This window comes from Meriones unguiculatus, chromosome 5, assembly GCF_030254825.1.
Source record: "Meriones unguiculatus strain TT.TT164.6M chromosome 5, Bangor_MerUng_6.1, whole genome shotgun sequence".
NCBI lineage: Eukaryota > Metazoa > Chordata > Mammalia > Rodentia > Muridae > Meriones > Meriones unguiculatus.
Window position 1 is genome coordinate 128498411 of NC_083353.1, and position 20470 is coordinate 128518880.

General features: G+C 45.6%; 1 protein-coding gene across 1 annotated transcript in view; it reads right to left on the reverse strand.

Moving 5' to 3' along the window:
- St8sia1 (ST8 alpha-N-acetyl-neuraminide alpha-2,8-sialyltransferase 1) overlaps positions 1-20470 on the reverse strand; it is a 124797-nt gene that overhangs the window by 62998 nt on the left and 41329 nt on the right. Inside the window, exon 2 of the mRNA XM_060384431.1 lies at positions 14425-14569. Coding sequence (XP_060240414.1) covers positions 14425-14569 — 145 coding nt within the window. The remainder of the gene's footprint in view (positions 1-14424; positions 14570-20470) is intronic.

The following is a 20470-nucleotide window of genomic DNA, read 5'->3' on the forward strand; positions in this document are numbered from 1 at the left end:
CTACGTAAAAGAAACAAAAATAATAGCAAAAGCAGCTGGGTGTGGTCTTATGTGCCTATAGGTCCAACAGTGGGAGACAGAGACAAGCAGCCCTCAGCCTGACCGCCTAGCCAACAATGAGCTTCAGGTGTAGGGAGAGATTCTGTCTCAAGGGAATAAGGCAGAGAGAAAGAGAAAGACATCTAACATCCTACTCTGGTCTCTGCACTTGCACACATGTGGGCACATACCAGTCATACACACACATCAAATTATAAAAATACAGTCAGCTTACTCTGTAGTGTATTTTTCTAATACACTTGATTTTCATTTGTTTCCTAAATATTTTATCTAAAACATTACATTTTTAGGGAGCAAAGCTGTTCATTTAAATAAGCTTATTTACCATGTCTAATTTAAAATAAAAATACTGATTTGAAAGGTTTCACGCGGTGTACTCCTCTAAATTCTTCTAAAGCATGCTTTAACCATTCTTTTTCTTTTCCCTAAGCTTTCAGCGTGACCTACGAAGTGATGGGTTTCAACATGGACTCCTCATACATATGTTATTATTCTCTGCTCTCGTGCTAATACAGGTCACGTAAGAACTTTCATAGTTGAACTTGAGAGGCTGATCCCATCATGGGCTGCATAGTAAATTTCAGGCTAGCCTTGGCTACAGTTTGAAACCCTGTCTCAACAAACCAAAAAGAAGAAGAGGAGGAGGAGGAGATTGAAAGCGGAGGGAGAAGGGTATCAGCCAGTCTCTGTAGAGACTGTAAACCACGAGTCCAACTTGCTGTGTTTATACATACTCTGGCTATACCACCACAACCAATAAACGGGAAAAGCCACCAGAGTCTGTTTTCCTATTTGTTGGCTCTGTTCGCTTGCATTTGCCCTTCCTTATACCGTCTTCATTGGAACAATGTCTGACTTTTCCCTGGGGGTGGGCAGTCTCTCTGTATGGGATGTGAAGGAGGGTGTGTGTGTCTCTCTGTATGGATGTGAGGGAGGGTTTGCTGTTTCTTGCCAACTGGATCTTCAGGATAGTAAAGACTTGTCTGGTTGGTTGGCAGGGGCCTAGAGGAACCCTTTGGCTCATGCATTCTTTAACCAACTCAATGAGAAAAAGAACACACGGGCAGCATAGTTTTTGAGGCTAACCCATCTTTCTGAGCACAGTAAACATGATGCCAAGCCCACAAGAAGCAGTGTCGAGGTTAGGGCTGGCCAGTTTGTTTCTCAGCCCTTTTCAAGAGTGACTTCATCACAGAAGGCTTTGCAGACTGACAGGATAATATTATATGTAAACCCTGTATGTATTCATATGGTATAGCCGAGTATTCTGCAGTCATCTTGCACATGCCTGATGCATAAAAATGGCCCAAGCCATGGAACAATCCCACGGCCATGCACATTACACACAAGAGCAGAGACTTGGACCACTCCGTGGGTGTCCTAAGGGAGTCTCTTCTCTCTTAGCCTCAGCTTCCTCATCTATGAAATGAGAAACTACCTCACTTAATGAAATAATTAAATAAGGGACTGTCAAAATGGCTCAGGGTTAAGAGAGCTTGCTGCTCTTCCAGAGGACCCGAGTTTGGTTTTCAGCACCCAGGCCGGACAGCTCACAACCCACATCTACTTGTAACTCCAGCTCCAGGGTATCTGACGCCCTCTTCTGGCCTATGGACGCACCTGAACACAAACAGTGCACACATGCAGGCACACACATGTACACATACACATATACATAAATAAACTTTTAATAATTAAGTAAAATGACAATAAACCGTGTCAAGGTTGGCAGTTAGGAATCACACAGTATTTGCTACCACTAAGGTCTTAACCACGAAACTGCCAATCATGCACATTGCTCTGAGAACGTCTCTGCTTTTTGTCATTTGTCCTCCTACCCTTGTCATGTCCTCTTACCCTTACCTTCCCTACACCTTAGCCTACGAGACCTCGCTACTGCTCACGAGTTTCCTGTCAACCAGCTGACAAAGTGGCAAGGCACCGTGAATCTATCAAGAGTCCTATGGTAGAGCATAAGCCATAAAACATTTTTTGTTTCCTCTAAGTATGCTCTTCTTAAGTACATGCCAACAAGCTATACGGTCTCTCCACTCTTTTTATTGATGAAGAGCAGTCTGTCTTTGTCCCAAGCTTTCCTGGCCCTCACTTCACAAATCTCACGTCTTACATATCTTGCTCACTCAGTGTTTATAACTCCGCAAGCCTTTGTCTTGGAAATCCTTCCTTGCTTCTATTTGTTCTTCAAACAAAAGATCAGATGCCTTCTAAAGTGGGATTTACCTAATTTCTGCTATTGGCTGCCTTTTGAAATTGGCAGAGTGCATTGGTACTTCTCTCTCAGGGCCATTTCCTTAAATTGTGATTTCAATCTGAAAAAGTAACTTCAGATAACTTAAGTTTATGGCTTTTACTAATCCCAGAAAATCACCAAGTTTTCCAGTCAAAGGGCTACTGCTCCATCCCTCATCATACCCAGCCTCATCTATAATACGGCTGAACCCTCCTCAGCGGTTCAAGTTCTCAGGGGTTGAAATATTATGACTATCTCTGGCAAGTGCCAGCTGAGCGGCTGCACCCACTGGCCTGTCTCCTAACCATGTTGGCTCCAGAGTACTTCACAACGAGAAGAAATTTTCCTCCACAGCTGAGCCAAGATAACTTGAAAGCAAGCAGGCTATATGTTAATTTAAAAACATGAATCCCACCCATATATTTTGTGAGGAAACTAGTCCGAAAACATTCGATGGTAGGAAGAGTGAATTAAGACGGAGCACCGAGCCTTAGCACTGGGGCCGAAACCTCACACGGGGAAAACGAGGAGAGGTCCAGGCTCGCAGAGCTCTACCCTACACTCGTTTGTTGTGTCAGTCTGGTTGGAAAGTAGACAGAGACTGGCCACGCCGACAACACCCACTGGGGTTATAAATCTGACCAAACAGCAATTTTTCCCTCTCTGGTCCTTACAAGATTGGGTGTTTCATAGCACCTGAGGCCCTATAATGATAAATGACCACAGGGGAGTGACGTGGAGCCAGAGCTTTAAATCAGGCTGGATGGAAAATTTCCCCCACTGGCTCGCAGGCTTTACATTGTTCTCTAGGGAGCTCTGTTTGGGGAAGTGGTGGAATCTTTAGTTGGGGGCATCGGGGCAGGGCGCATCGGGGCAGGGAGCTAGAAGAAATGAGCCACTGACTGTGGCAGGCCTTACTTGTCATTGACCTTTGTCTGCTTTGCTCATCCACAAACACGTGGACATGCCTGCCACCCTAGCCACAGCCCCAAGGCTACTATGCTATGCTATACAATTCATAATGAATTGTACCCTCACACTGCAGTCCAAAACACATCCTTTCTCCTTAAGTTGCTACAGGAAAATAGACACAGTAAAAAAAGGGGGGTGGGTGCTCATTGTAACCCAACTGACCATATTCACATACTCCTCCTGAAGCCTTCAGGCTGAGGTTCCCTAAACATGCTTCTTCCGGTGTACAGCTGAGCCCCCCACTCTGATAATGAAGCTCAACTCTCTACACAATAGCACAGACCAGAGGAGTAGCAGAAAGCAGCTAATGAGTGAGCATGTACAGTAAAACCAAAGCAGCACCACAGTTCAAAAGAGACCTTGGCCTCTCAGCCAAACAGGACATGCTGGAGGGGAGGGGCAAGTATGAACAGTTAGCCGATGGGCATAGCATAGAAAACGGAACATACAGGAAATATTAATTAGATACTGAGTTTATTTAGATATGTTTTGTATAAAAAAAAACCTGTTAGATTGCTGTTAATGTATTTGTGAGGTAAAAAGAAAACTAGGAATCCAACTCATTCATATCTTCATTCATTCTGCTAAACTGTATTCTCTATTATATTCTAGGCACAATGCTATATTCAGGGGTACTGCAGGTCCCTACATCCCTAGTTGGATATCTTCTCGAAGCAGAGAAGCAGAGAAAAGGCTCTGAATCAAATAGGAGTGACCTCATACAGTGAAGCACCCCTCCCAAAAAAAAAAAATGAAATTCAAACAATGTAAAGGATAAACAGAAATGAGTGAAGAGGATGCCAGGGGCTTCCAGGAAAGGGGACAATGTGCTGGGAATCTCTGAATGAGAGAGCACACATGGCGTTTATGAAGAGCAGTACAGTGAGTATAAAGACAGGACGACGCCTGTGGAAACTGATCCTGGAGACCCAGGTGACATGAGGGCAGACAGATGTGGTAAGCATTAAGGAGCTTGTCTTTGTTCTAAAAATAAATGGGAAGACAGTCGAGCGCTGCAGGCTAAGCACACGCAGGCAGAATCTTAACATGTACTTTAAGAAAGGAAGCCTGGGCAGCAGCCTAGAATACAGGCCAGAGAGGAGGCCAGAGCTGATGCAGGAAGCTCAGTAAGAGCCATCCCGAATATTTGGGGAGGGGCTCCTTGTTATGCATGATGTGATGACAGCCTAGTGTCAGTGAGGGGAAACACTTTAAATGGATGTAAGAAAGAACATCAAATATTCCTTCAGCTCCACTGTGATCGAATGTCCCCTTCAGAATGCAGGTTGAAATTTAATTATAATATCATTTCGAGAGGGGCCCTTTAAGAGATGATTAAGTCATGAAGGGCTCTGTTCTTCTGAATGGTAATTAACACCATGATAGAAAGAGTGGGTTAGCTACTGCTATATTAACAGTCGACTACCCCGAGAAAAATATTACCAAGTTCAATTATAACTGCCTTGGTGTCAGCACTTTTTATCATCTTAATAAAGACTATAAAGTCTGAAGAGTTTAGACCTATGAGAATTTTTAAATCTTGTATTTTAAAAAACTATTCGTTTTCAATTTACAAAATGTTATCTAGCCCTCAAAAAGCACTTCCCATCCTAGGCTTCTCCACCACACATTCACACACACACTTTCTATCAAGCTACCAATGTCTTAATTAGCAATTTGCCCAAATTCCCTCCCTCACTTAGATTTTTGATTCCTCTGTGTAGTCGGGCTTCACAGAGCTAGACCCAAGAGAGAGTAAAACCTAAAGTTCTTGTCTGAGAAACTCTACCGCTTTATAGGACTCATTCTCTACAAACAGCCTGAATCCTGTCAGAAGTTCAGAGCTCATGATGAGAACACAGTGCTGTCTCACCTGTGATCTGGGGTGACTGAGCCTTGAGAACTGTGGGCCATGTTTGATCCTTAGGACAATAATCTAGGAGCTGTGTTGAGGTCCCAAGTTCCGTTCCCAACCCCCACAGGGTGCCTCGGAACTACTTGTAACTCTAGTTCCAGGGCACCAACTCCCTCTTCTGGCCTTCACAGAACCAGGCTCACAGTTGGTGCACATGTATCCATGCAGGCAAAAATAGTCATGTATTTTTAAAAATTAATAATAATTAAAGTTAAGAACAAAGACAGCAACTCCTTGGTGGTCCTGTGATGGTCTGCTTGCCTCATCTTCTCACTAGCACTTTGAAGAAAGACAGTCAGCAACCCACTGCAAAAACTCCAGCTTAATTTACTAGAAATTAACACTTTATCTCACATTGTATTTTCCATTTATCCTGTTCTACAAATATAATGACAGATATACACACGCTGCAGAAGCTATAGCTTTTTACCACTAGTCTGCATTTCCCTAAACCCCACACTCAACAGATTCACTTCTTGGTAAATCTTGGCTAAGTGCAGAGCTTTCCCCTATCAGTTCTTGGTATCAACAAAATTCCAAGGAAAGGCTTAAGTCCAGTTCTTGGTACCACCAAAATTCCACGGAAAGGCTTAAGTCCACAGATGCTTTGGCAAATGAGAACTTTTGTGGCTGGACACGTGGATCAGCTGGTGAAGTGTCTGCCTAGCGTGCGTGAGGACCTGGGCTTCAGGCCCAGCACTGGATAAACCATCTATGGAAGTCCGTGCCTATAACCCCAGCATTTGGGAGGAAAAGGAAAGAGGAGCCAGAGTTCAGAGCTTGAGGCCAACCTAGGCCACATGGGACCCTGTCCACAAACAAAGCAAAACAAAGAAACCAAAAGAACAATAGTGATAATAATATCATGTGCTTCTTTGGAGAAATCATTTGCAAAGAACTTTTTTGTCCGTAGCCATGTTTTAACTTTGTTCCTGGAAATACCACTAAAATTTAACTTTAAGACCAGAAGTTATTCATTCCATCTTACAAATTATAAAATCAGATTGGACACAGTACAAGTTCTATTGAATCATAAATGTCATCAGAAAAAAAGGGCAAAGATGGGTCCTGGATCTTTACATTGTATTACCCACAAGGTTCTGTGATATTGGTGTTCAAACAAACCAGCAGGGGTTTGATTCCTACAAATAAGCAATACACAGAAGACATTTGATTCTCTCTGGGGACCTGGATTTTCCTTGTATCAATATCAAAACAATGTAATTGCTCATTTCTTTTCAATGTGATTCACTGGGGCATAAAAAGCCAAAGAGAGATATGTATTGTGTAGGACCCCATAATCTTCAATTCCACACTCTTGGTTTTCTCCCGAATGATGGCAAAAGAAAAGCCTCCAGCTGTTCCAGGGTAAGCGAAGTAAAAAATCTTTAAAACAGTTTCAAGGTAGCAAATAACAGGAATAAAGAGCTCACCTTACTGGAGACTGGGTCTCAAACAGAAATAAACAAATGATACGATGCTATCGGGTCCTTGCCTGCATGCATGTGTGCAGTTTCACATGTGTATATGCATGTAGAGGTCAGGGGTAGACATCCTAAGTCTTTTTTAATCACTCCACTTTTTGAAATTCTCTCACTAAGCCGATTAGGCAAGCCTGGCTGTGCCAGCATAATCCAAAGTTTTCTCATGTTCTTCCCGGTGATAGGATTACAGGCATACATTGCCAAGCCCAACTTTTACATGATTCCAGGAAATGAACTCTTCTTCATTTTTATATGGCAAATACCTTACCAACTGAGCCATCTCCCAAGGCCCCTATAAAACCCTTGAAATCTTCATGGACAGATTTTATACCCCAGCTTTTTACCTACCATCTCTAGAAACCAGAACGATGTTTAACACCCTTCAGTCTTAGTTCCACCCATGAAACAGAAAGAAAAACAAAAAATGTACAGAATATTTAAAGGGCAGATTAAGAAGATGTGTCAAAAGCCAGGCAAATGCACTGTGTTGTTCTGGAGTTCAGACCCTGAACCATCAAGCCTCTCTTGCAGCTAGCCATGTGCATGTGACTCAGTCCATGCAAAGATATAAAAGGATTAGTGTGTCGGGGCTTCTTTTCAGACTCCTTCCTGCTGGGATCTTGGAACAAAGGTATTTCCTTAGCCATCAGCTAGTATGGCTTAGCAAAAGACAAAATCTTGAAAGCCTTATAGCACACAGTAGCCAGGACCCACCCCGGAATAACCTTCCCTCTACTTTCTAATACTTAAGCTAAGTAAACATCTATTTGATTATTAAGCAAACTGTTACAAAACAAGCCTGACAACGCAGTGATGCCCACACCTTCCGATGCTCCATGCCCTACAAACTCGCCCCCTTAGCGTGTACTTGAGAAAGTGAGTACAGCAATTCGAGTATTTATAGCAGGATACAAATTTCACTAGGACAGAAAAGAAATTGCTACAATGCATAGGCATATCCAGGAGCTGAGGAAATTACATTTAGCACAGGTCTATGAAGAAGGAAAGTGTGCTTTGTCACTTCAGGAAGGCCAATTTCAGGAACTATGTCGAAATGTCCTCCTGGGTTTCGCAGAACGCAAGGACACATCCTGGACCCTCTCAGAAGAGCACAAAGGGAGACTGATTAAACCAGGAAGCCAGGAGCAACTGCTGGAGTGCAGCATGGTAAGTTATCCCTGCACATGGCTTTGGAGAACATTCAGAGGAAACTGGTTTGGATTATGACCCACACCACATGACTATTCATGGTGAGGAGAGAGTGAGAAGCTAACCACATTTTCATTACGCCGAGAGGGATACTTTTCAGATCATATCAGTAGAGACGTGGTTTCTAACATCCGTGAGCCTTTCTTGCTCAATTCTGAAGAAATGTATGTCTAAGGGAAGTATTTTAATCCCAAATAGATTTTTTTTCAGTAATTTCTGCAAGTACTAGACCACAAAGGCTTAGCAGAGGCAGTCCTGAGGTTGGGAATGTGGCTCAGGCGCCCCAGCACTGTGTTCTGGGTTCAATTTCACTGAACCACACAGCAGGGAGAGGTGGTGGAGGTTAGTTTAATGCTAATTACTGGCCCTCAAGATTTGGACAGGGCAGAATGGGGTAAGGCATGCCTAAGGTTCCTGGGCTTTTGAGAATGGAAGATCCAAGAGAATCAAGGGACAAATGGACAGGAAAAGAGGAAGGAGGATGTCACAATGGGGTTAGCCTGGAGAAAAAAAAAAAACAAAAAACAAAAAAACACGTGGGGCCAGGAAGAAGGATCCAATAATGGCATGGAAAGGCCCAGCAAATATTTATAAGATTATGGATGGAAATAGGATGATTAAGGTGGCTGGCATTGGATGAGGGCTGGGAGTTGGATGGTGAGGATATTCAGACAGGGTAGGTAGGAATATCTGCCCAGCCCAAGGTAACTAAGACAATCATGGAATCTAACAGGTATCTGTGTCTTATTATTTGTGATAGTGGGTTAGATAACACTGCTGTGATCATCACAGGGCAAATAATAATAAACATTATTTAGCCTAACAGCCATTTTTTATTTTACTACAACAATTCAGGATGTATCTGCCCCCTTATTTGCTTTCCTATACACCTGTCATCTGATTACCCTGCCACAGACACACCCAGAAGTGTGCTTTCCTCACACAGGCGGCTCTTCATCCAAACTGGCAAGTTAACTCTCCAAGCATTTCAGATGATGGAAATCTCTTAGCCTAGCTCCCCATCCTTGGCAGGTTTGAAGCCTTATCCAAAAATCCTTATTAAAAGCTCCAGCAAATAAATAAATCAATAAAATAAAGTCAGCCTTTCCTGCCTAATAATATTCAACAGTTATTTCATCAAAAAGCATTCCCAGAGCCATGTGACATAACTGCACGAGCACTTGATCCCCTCCAGTTCAGCCAGAATGGACCTAGACGGGCACCCTGGCAAACGAGTAGATGAAAATGGGCGTCACTCTGATGTTGAAAGCATCGTTCCACTACAAAGATGGAAGTTCATGACTCAGAGGCTCACACCTAGGTCCTGGGCTCAGGGCAGAACTCTGGGGAAACGGAGTTTGCAGTGTCTACATATCCGACTATGCGGATAGCTATTATGTGTCAGAACTTAATGCAGTTGATAATGAAGCTACAGGAAGTTGTGGAAGTTGGAAGTGAGACCTGGCACACTGTGATAACAGACAGAGCTTTGGGGTGACATCTCCAAGCCAAGGTACCCTCCGGAGTCCTCATCTAAGGACACAGCCCTAAAGACGACCTAAAACATTCCACAAAGAATATGTCTCCCTTCTCTTCCATTGTACCTTGCCAGCAACAATGAAATGAGGAGTAAGAGCAGGCAAAGGAAGACGAAGAGTGCCGGCTAATGTGCGCAGGGGGACAAGCTCAGCAGAAAGGCACTATCTGGGCTAGAGAATGAGTGACCAGGGAATTACTTCACCGAAACTCAGGCTGATGAGTTGTAATCTTGATTATCAAGTTGATCAGACTGAGAATCAGTGGGGCTTAGTTATGCACCCCTGTGTGAGGATGTCTCCAGAGAGTAGACCATGAGGGCTGTGGCCTAATGGATGCTTCAACCTGTTGAGAGATCCGACTTTTGAATAGATTATTGGAAAGTTCTGGGATGGTGGGAGGCAGTGCTTGTTGGAGGAAGCAGGTTCCTAGGGGCTTGTCCTTGAGGGCCAGACCTTGTCCTGAGCACTTCCTGTTATGACTTCACTATGCTTCCTGGATGCCATGGTATGAGCAGCTCAGCTGCACCCTGTGTGCAGTCTAACAACAGCGCTGGAAAGGGCTGGCCGCACGCTAAGGGGAAGCCATGCTCTGCTCACACTAGCAAAACCACAGGGAGATTTTCCAGAGGCTGCTTTCCTTCCCAGGAACAACACAGAAGAAGGGCCTCAACTTCTACTAGCTGGCAGCTTGCGCTTGCTGGTAACAAACTAGAAATGGGGAAGGGGCACCCTCCTGCGTCACCGTTCTTCCAGAGTGGTAACAAAGTAGTTAGTTATTTCAGAATCTCACAGGAAAACACTCGCAGTAACTTTAAAACCGAACTCATTGAGCCTTTTGCACAACTACACACACGGAGAGAGAACAAACAACCTCGGTTTCCTACAAAAAGACATGTCTTTCCTTTATTATTTCGGGATGGCGACCGGCACAGAATTCTTCTGTACACACTTTAAAAAGGAAGCACTTCCTTCCCGCCTGCTCCTGTGACTGACAGATACAACAGTAGGCTAGTTTGTGTCTCTTTGATCATCTTGCCCCTCAAATCTATTTCCCACCATAAAGCTAAACGTCATTTGGCATGACTGAAAACCCTCAAATACAAAACGCCTCTTTGGGGTTGCTTTTAACTTTTTTTTCTTACTGTTAAAGACAATGTTTCCTTTCTCGGGTTCATGTAGCTCATCAGTATCTGTTCTTTGTTGTTTTGTTCCTCTTAGAACTAGGTTTTGCTGTGTGGCTCAGGCTGGCCTTGAACTCCCCTTGCCCTTAGACTGAGTCTGATCTACACAGAGCAGCATGGGTGCTATCTATTTACAGAGTGGCGCACAGACTATTTAGATCAAGCATGACAGGTGTGCTGTAGCTTTCGATGTGATCCAATGCGTGATCATCTTGCCTCAGGCCTCCCCTGGGCTGGGATCACAGGTGTGTGCTAACATGCCTGCCTAGTGCTGATTTCATCAGATCTCATGCACTGGTTCGAGCTTGAAACCCTCCTCTCATTACCACGGTGCTGAAGCTCGGGAGTTAAAGTCTGCCTATCTCCACTTCAAGACAACAGGTCTATCTTTGGGTTGCAGGTACCTGAATGAGGCTTGAAGGAAGGGAAGTCCCGAAACCCAGCTTCTGGCCACTGTTTCTTCTGACTGCAACCATGGCCACAGGAATGCCAGTGGTTCTAGAATGTTCTGATCCTAGAGCACAAATATCAAGTTCTGGAACTCTAGGAGTGGCATCTTGGTCCTGCTTCTCTCTTCTTCTAGAGTTAGAAGCACCCAATCGTCTTGACAAATTGTCTTTTCACCTCTAGTACCCAGGGCAGTTTCTGGACATTGCCTGCCCTGACTAACACGTCTAGTCTCAGGATCCAGCACATGAGCCAGAGAGATATTAGCACTGGCAATCAGAAGTTACAGTGCACACTGGTAAACAGGTCTACACTGCCACTCTGTGACTAGATAGGACCCATGCTTTTCTCTCCATCATACAGACACGAGCTCAAAAGAGACAGGAAAGTTATTCGAGGCGTTGAATTGGTAAGAGATACTGACATTTTACCCAGGGTCCTCCTCCTTGCTTAGCTTCTTTAGGTGTACACATTTTAGGATGTTTACCCTATAGTATATGCCTAATATCTACTTATAAGTGAGTATATACCATGTGTGTCTTTCTGCTTCTGGGATACCTCACTCAGGATGATCTTTTCTAGTTCCCACCATTTGCAGAGTATCAAAGCAGATGTTGAGACTCAAAGCCAAACTTTGGGCAGAATGCAGGGAATCTTATGAAAGAAAAGGGAGTTAGACAGACCTGGGGTTGGGGGAAGAGGAGCTCCACAAGGAGAGCAACAAAACAAAACAAGCAAAAAAAAAAAAAATACGGGCAAAGGGGTCTTTTCTGAGACTGATACTCCAACCAAGGACCATGCATGAAGATAACCTAGGATCCCTGCACAGATGTAGCCCGTGGCAGCTCAGTCTCTATGTGAGTTCCCCAGTAAGGGGAACAAGGACTGTCTCTGACATGAACTCAGTGGCTGGCTCTTTGATCACCTCCCCCTGAAGTAGAAGCAGCCTTAACAGGCCACAGAGAAAGTCATTGTAGCCAGTGCTGATGAGAAATAGGCTAGGGTTGGAGGGAAGGGGGGGAGGACCTCCCCTATCAGTGGACTTGGGGAGGGACATGGGAGGAGAAGAGGGAGGGAAAGTGGGCTTGGGAAGGGATGAGGGAAAGGCTATAGCTGGGATACAAAGTGAATAAGCTGTAATTAATAATAAAAAATAAATAAATAAGATACTGATATATCTCAATTCCACTTCTCTTTGATACAAGGAAGCCTCCTGATCAAAATAAAAAATGGGAGCAGGAGTACAAGAAGCACACGAATATCAGCAATTCTACCAGCATGTGTGAGTGTGTAGATGTGTGCACGCATGTGTGTGTGCATTGTGTGCTGTGCCTGCATTTGGTGCATACACATGAACGCGTGGGTGTGCACTCCCGTGAACACATGCGTGGAAGCCAGAGGACCTTGCTGTCTTCTATTACTCTCTGCCCACTTGCCTCGAGACAGGGCCTCCCCTTGAATGCTGAGGCAGAAGCTCACTGGTTTCTCTAGACTGGCACACGCAGCCACAGACCCTGGGGATTTGAACTCAGGTCCTCATGCTCATAGCACAAGTCATCTACCCAGACGATGTCCTCTAGTTTATATTTCTTTTATGCATATAAGTGTTTGCTAGCATGTATGTATGCAAGCTACATGCACGCCTGGTTCCAGGTAGGTCGGGGGAGGAGTGTGATCCACTGGAACTGGAGTCACGGATGTTGTGAGCTGCCTTGTGAGGGTGAACCCGGGTCCTCCTCAAGAGCAGCACGTGTTCTCCAACTCTCCACCCCCTAGTTACTGGCCTCCCCTCCCCCCAATTTAAACAGCGTGCCCTCTAAAACCATTCAGTTACACTAATGTGCCGAAAAGTGACCTAGTAAACCCAGGATGTGGCTTTGTTGTTGTTTTCTTAGATTTTGGCCAGCATAACAAAGAAACAGCTTCTGTTGCGCCATCTTCATCCTGCAGACCATTATGCTTTGTTCTGACTTGCTCCTGACCCTCCCCATCTCCCCTCCCTCCCTCTTCCTGCCCCTCTCCACTTCCCAGATATTTCTTCCTTCTGCTTTCATGTCACATACATCCCATCATCTTCCGCCCCTTCCTGTAGGTCCTTCCCCCCTCTCCTCTCATACGTTCATGTCCTAAACATATGTACACACACACACACACACACACACATACACACACACACACTTACACTTCAATTCTGCCTGAGAGAAAACACAGAACATCCACTTTCTGAGTCTGTTTTCTTTCACTTAACATAATGATCTCAGCAGGGAGATCATTTTCTCATAAACGCATGATTTCGTTTTTCTTTATACCTGCATGAAGTTTCTTTGTGTATGTGGACCCCCTGTTCTTTATCCATTTCTCTGCTGATGGCGCTCAGGCTGGTTCTATGTCATGGTTACTGTGAAGAGTGCCGTGGTAAATGCGGATATGCGGCTATCTCTGTAGCATGCTCACGTAACCGTCAGGTATCTGCCCAGCAGTCTAAGTTTGCTCCGGACGGGCTGTGACTCCGGATCTGATGGGACAAATTTATAGGCCGCTCTCCTTTATGAATATGCTCGCTCTCCAGTCATTACAGGGACACTAAGAAGCTGGGCCCTACCGTCTAACCCTACAACTGTGAATCCTCGTTCCGGGCAGTCACCTAGCCAAACTAAGGTTACCCAGACTTGGGAAGACCAAAACCCATTTCTCGCTTCTCCCTAATGGCCGTTTCACCAAAGAGCTCCCCACCCTCCACCAAATAGTCTCTGAAATTTAAAAAAAAAAAAAAAAAATTGTCTGTTTCAAACTAGCTAGTAAAAATCATTTTACTGCAATGTTCAGGAAACTGGGCAGGGAAATACCAAGTGAGCAAAGATTTATTTAAACCACTTCAAAGGTGGTCAGACTGGATTGTTTCTCTCAGTGCCGCCTACTCCTCCACAGCAGAGCAAGAACCTAGCCACAGGGTTAGCATTCAAGAGTTCTAAGAAGACATATGGTCCCCATGCCCCAGTGTCAGCATCAGTGCTAAGAAAACATTCAGCCTCTCGGAGCCTCACAGCCCTTCCGCAGCTGACCTCAGAACACTCGGATCCCATCACGCCCCGTTTATCTCAGTTTCATACAATTGAAATCTAAACAGCAAGGAAATCTGTACCTCCATAAGGGCCTTCCTTTTAATATTTTACTTCCACCAAAGCAGAAACTATGGAACGACGTAAGAAGGGTGTGCAAGATTAAAATGAGAAAAGAGGAGGTGAAAGAGGAAGGCCTAGGGGGTCAGCAGACTCCAGTCACCCCCTCCTAGTGTGAGAACCATAAGGAACTATATGTATATAATATATATACATAGTTAGCTCACAGCGCTGTGGGCTGTACTCACCTGAGGGAAGAGGGAGTACGTGGAATTGTCGATGGTGAATGAGTATAAAAACTCCCCGTCGTACCACAGGCTCTTCCCCATGGGGGAATTCATCTTAGTCATGGCAAAGAGATGGGCAGGATCGCAACAGTCTTCCATTTGTTTCCTGGGAGAGAAAGAGAAAAGAGCAGCAGGTTAAGCGAGCAGCCGCCGCGTTCATTTGTCATCCCCTCGGGAACGTGCAGCCTCGCCCGGCGCCAAGCTCACTCCGCAGAGTCTCCACCGCGATCACACTGCGGCTAACTCACACTCCCAGTCACCGAACGGCGGGACTGGAGCAGTCTGCGTAAAGATTTTCCTCAGCAAAATAGGCCAGCTCTCGGGTGTGTCTGAAATGTGTCTAAAAGCAAAAACACACATGATCCTTGAGATGTCCCGATTAGTCTGGCCATCCAGAGGCTGAAAGGCCGGAAGAGCGGCCTCTGAAGGGGCCAGGCCTTCCTGCAGCAGAAGCAGGCCTGTGGCCCAGGCGGCCTAAGAACAGTGCGGGGGGGGGGGGGGGGGGGGGGCGGGAGGCCGCGGGAGTGTGCCGCAGAGCAGGCCAACAATGGTGCGCATGCCCAAACCAAGGCCTGGGTTAGAGAGGGCTCCTCTGCAGCCCCTTGTGGAACGAATGATGTGGTCTCAGACAACCTACCTTCTGGCTGCCAGTTCTCCCTCAGTCTAGGACTTCAGAGGGATGACACGGTTTAACACTGTGGCCTCTGCCTTGGCCTCACCTTTCCTCCCTCTGTGTTCGAAATCCTGACGTCTCTCAGGATTGCCTGGCCCCAAAGTACTGCATCGTAGATGACCCCCTTGTTGCTTCCTCAAGTATTAGCCTTGTTGCTGCTTTATGGGTAAAACCCTGAGCAGCAGTGAGCAAAGGAGTGGCATTGGGGAAGACAAATTGCGGACACGGTGGCACACTGCGATTGCCAAGGTGATTGCTCTGAGAAGCACCTAGTAAGAACTCAGTGAAGTGAACTTCTGGTATAACAGTGAGCTGCCAGAGAAGATTAACTGAAGCCTCATTAGACATACTAGGTGTTCGGTCCTGCTCTTGGAGCTTGGCCGCCTTCCCCTTCACACTGGTTTCAATGGGAAAAGGACAAAGAAGAGGGCTGAGGACCAAAGGTCCTGTCAAAGATTTTAGTACCATGTCTCGCTGCTTTACCAGCATTCCATTTATTGTAGACTGTGCTTTCCCATCCACCACCACCACCAGCACCATCATCATCACTATTAATATTATCAACATCAGTAGCAACACCAGGCTGGTCTTTTTATGTAGACCAGGCTGGTCTCAAACTTATCACCCTCTTGACTGCTGAATGCTGGGATCAGGAATGTTCACCACCACACTCAACTCACCATGTAATTCTTATCAGGACTTTTCCACCAGACAATGGCATGACCGGGAGTGCTTGTGTTTTGTCACTAGATTCTATCCACAGGAGCTACATGGTAAAAGACAGTCTCTTAAAGGTCCCATACGCATGACTCTAAACTCTGGGAAAGTACACTAAAGTTTGGGTTTCCTGCTACGTGTCTGGTGGTCTCTCCCTTTCCTTTGTCCTTAAAGCAATGGATGAAATTACTGCTATTGTCATTATGCTCAATTTACATCTATAAAATGGGCCATTGGTGGTTTAAAGCCTTGCCTAGGCCATGGGAAGAACACACATGCGTAGGCCTATGGGTTCAGGTCTGGGCTGTTTCCTCTCTGCTTGTCAACTGCTCAGAGACGTTCTGATCCACTTCCCTTCTCTCTACCAGAGGAATCATTTGCACCAATGGGCACAATGCCTGCCATGCAGCCCATGCCTTCAGGATGATGTTTCCATTCAGCTCCCACCATCCTAGAGAGCCAGGCAGCTGTAAGATACTTTTCCCCAGTGTGTCTCAAGTGACATAAGCAGCATCATAGTGGGGTCTGGCTTCACTCCCAAGTCCTCCCTCCTCTCCTCAGGTCCTTCCATCCAGACTCACAGTCTCACCTCAAGGCACCACGAAAGCATGATAAAGTGCCATGAGAAACACTAAAGAAAACCATGTCACAGTTGAATGACAGCACCTTCTTCTGGCTGGTCCCTGACAGCTTACAAATCACATGCATATTTGTTTCCTCTCTCAATCATAAAAAGAAAAAAACACACTTAGGAAAAAAAAATCCAGAAAGTCACATTCTTTTTTAATGACTTCACAATGAAGCCAGTGCCTAAGCCAATACAAATCAGTTAGACTAATGAATGATTTCTCAGGTATTAACAGAGCGTGTGCTGGGTGATGTGGAATAAATTCACCTCCTCCTTCATCATCACTGGGCTCAGAGAAATTATTCCTCTACTGAGAGAAAGCAGAACTAGACAGAAAATAGCAGGTGTTCCTTGTGGGCAAGCATTTCCAGAAATCCTACATTTCTAGCAAATTTATAACAGCCTCTTGCTCTCTGCAATGCAGAGACTTCTCTGCACCTTTCTAACATTTTTCTCTCTCCACAGTGCTCCCACATCCTGCTGTCATGCTGATCTATGGAGGTGCTAAGGGAGTGAGATGAGAAGGTCTCCATGCCTGAGGGGCTGAAACTAGCTCCACAGATACACAGGCCACAGCAGCAGCACAGAAAGCTGCAGGGGAACCAGGTACAGCTGTAAATCCAGCACTTGGCAGCTGAGGCAGGAGAGCAGGAAGTTTAAGGCCAGCCTGGCCTACGAAAAAAGAAAAGACAGAGCAGTAGCACTAGGGCCATCAGCAGTGAGCACCACAAACAGAAGGAATAATGAGGGTTTTTTAGTTCTTAGTTTCATTTAATTCTTAACAGACCTGCCTTCAGAAAACATACGCAGAGAGCAAGCAAGCTTAGACTACAAAATAAAAACAAACCAATGGAACCATGTGAAGCTTCAAGACTCTGTACACCAAGGGAACAAACAAGAAAATGGAAAAGCAACTTGCAGAGAGTGTGTGAGAGCCAAGCGCAAGTCTGGAAAGTTAATATGCATGTTTACACGGAGTCCTTCTAGCTCAGTAGCAGGAAAACCAACAATCTGGTAGAAAGGACCCGGACACATACTTGTCCCCAAAAGATGCAAAGATAGAAAGCAAGGCTAGGACGGCCCCAGGGCAATGTGCTTGCTGGGCAACCTTATGATATGAGTTTGATACCTGGAACCCAAGTTAAAACAAATAAAGAAAGAAATAAAGGCTAGACATGGCAGCAGCACATATTTGCAATCTTGACCTTCCCACTGTGAAGTGGGGTGCAGAGACAGAATCAGATGGGAGTTCATGGACCACCTATTCAGAGGTATCTGGGCAGCCAGAGAAACAAGAGAGACCTTGTCAAAGCTATGCTTCGACCTGCCCTCTGACCTGCACATGCTCACAATGGTTCTCTCTTTTTCTCCTTTTCCCTCATTGCTCCCTCTTTCACCCTTTCTCTCACCCTGTCTCATTCTCTGGTTCTTAGTCTCTCACACACACATCATTACTTTTTTCAAACTTAAAAACAACAGGCAACAGTCATGTGGAAAGTTGCTTAGCTTCCTTCATCACCAGGGAAATGCATGGTAAAGCCACCAAGACTCGGGACCCACACCTGTAAAGATAGCCACCTAAAGAACAAATGACAAGAAGCAGCAGAGCCATCTTGGCAGAAAGGAACCCTTGTGCACTGCTGATTTGAACACAGGTTGGCACGGACAGGGTGAGAGATGGTACAGAGTCCCCTAAAGAGACCAAAAAATGAAACTCTCACGTGACCCAGCTGTCACGGGATATGCATCCAGAAGAGACAAAGCTAGCACCCTGTAAAGAAGCCTGCGTGCACCACCATATGACTCACAACAGCTAATGTATGGCAGCCATTTAGATGCCATCAACAGATGGACCAACAAAGAAAAGGATTCTGCCTTAACAAGAGGGCCGTGCCATTGTCACTTGTACAGACCTGGAGGACATCAGGCTAAGTGAAAAAAACCAGGCACAGAGTTATAGTAGGGCATCACATCACTTGTGTGTGGATTCCAAAAGAGCAAGAGCACCAAGACGAAATGCAACAGTGATTATCATGAGAGCCGGGGTGGGAGGAAATGGAGAAGGGTGGGAATATGCAGTTCACGGGTCAGAAAACAGCCAAGGAAGCAATCAGCAAAATGAGGTATGGGATGTTCAAGACTAACAAGCTTACTAGTTTAGAGGACTAGAAATAACAAAATCAAAATACACGAGGGATTTTTGTTAGGCAGGTTTTAGCTGCTCTTGGCACAAATAAAAGTAATTATTAGATGACAAAGTCTTAATCTGCTTCCCTACAGCGAACATTTTATCCTCTGTGTATATCCCATAAACCCCAAACACAAAATAAATTTATTTTTAAAGTGGAGAAGGCCAACCAGCACGTAAGTTACTGCTTGTGTCTGCAGAGAAAGGTAGCCAGAGGCGCAACAGACATCGGCAGTTGCTTAGAAAGAACAGAGCTTTGAGTTATGTCCAGGATTCTGGGAGCATTTCCTGCCCTGAGCTCTGGTCTGGTAGGCAGGAGTGCGGCCACAGATTCATGGGGTAAAAGGACACAACTGGTTTATAATTGCCAGAATCCACCATCCTGGTGCCGAGACTGTAATCTCTCAGGGTACTCCTTCCCTGCCCAACCCTCAGCAGCTGTGGAGACCCGCAGCAATCAGCTTTAGGGATTTGGGCAAGTCTGTTTCCTTTCCCTTTTTTCCTGCTTCCTGATGTGTGTGTGTGTAACACAGTAAAAATCACATGGTTAAAAAAAAAACAAGAAAGCAAAGGAAGGCGGGGCAAGGGCTTACCCACTGAAGTGCTTGCTTGCTAGCACCAGGCCCTGGACAATCTGCAGGAGATTTCTGGGTGTGGTCAGTGCACAACTGTAGTCCAGTGCTGGGAGGAAAGGGGGGTGAATCCCAGGGGCCACTGGCTAACCAGCCTAGCCTTTGGGGTGAGTTCCAGGCCAATGAGAGATCTTATGTCTAAAAGTAAGGCCAATACTGCTGAGGAATGACACCTGAGGTTGTCTTGTGACCTGTTCATGTATGCACATACACACACAGAGAAAAGGAAATCCAGTTTATACAACTTCCGTTTTGCAGCTTGTTCATTATGAGAACCCCGAACTCTGAAATGCTCCTGTCTGAGATGCTAAAGTGAAATGACCAAGGGTGTGGAAACATACACAGCCCATGAGGCACTGACAGGAGCTCACTCAGTCACAGACCTCCTAGTGAGGTCAGTGGTCAGGGGTCACTAGCCGTGAGACCATCATCTACCTCATAGCTCTTCAACTGCGGGTCACGACCCCACAAGGTTCCTGTAATTGAATGTGGGGTTGTAAAAAGCTGAACAGTAAGGGTTTATAGTACGTGCAGCAAGGGAATTCGCAATCAAATCAAATCCAAAGGATTTCTGGCAATTGTCACTTATGTTATAGACAACCTGACGACCACCAGCGATTGTCAACTGGACAGGATCTAGAATCATGTAAGAGACACACCACTGAGGGAGTGTCTAGATGAAGTCAGCCTCTAGAACTGCTTGCGAGGGGTTAGGTTAGCCTGGTGAGGTGACTGAGGTGGGAAGAGCCACACTGAGAGAGACCAGCCCCATTCCCGGGGCATGGGCCTCACAGGCACAAAAAGGAGAGAGGGAACTGAGCTGCAGCAATCATGGCTCTCTGCTTCCTGACTGGGGAGGCCATGTGACCAGTTCCTTCAGCTCCACCGCCAGGACCTTTCCCGCCAGGAAGGATACTGTACCCTCAAAGTGTGAGTCCAAATAAGATGTTTCTCCCTTAAGTTGCTTTTGTCAGGACATGTTATCACAGCAACAGGAGAAGAAATAAGACACGCCGTTTCGCTGCCGCCTGGGCTCTGAACACACAGCATGCTCGGTTTTACACTGCACGTGCCGAATGACAATGGACACAGCCGACATGCCTCGGCACAGAGGAGTGCACGTTGTGAACTGTAGTGGTTTTACAGTTCTCTGATCACAGATTTGCTCT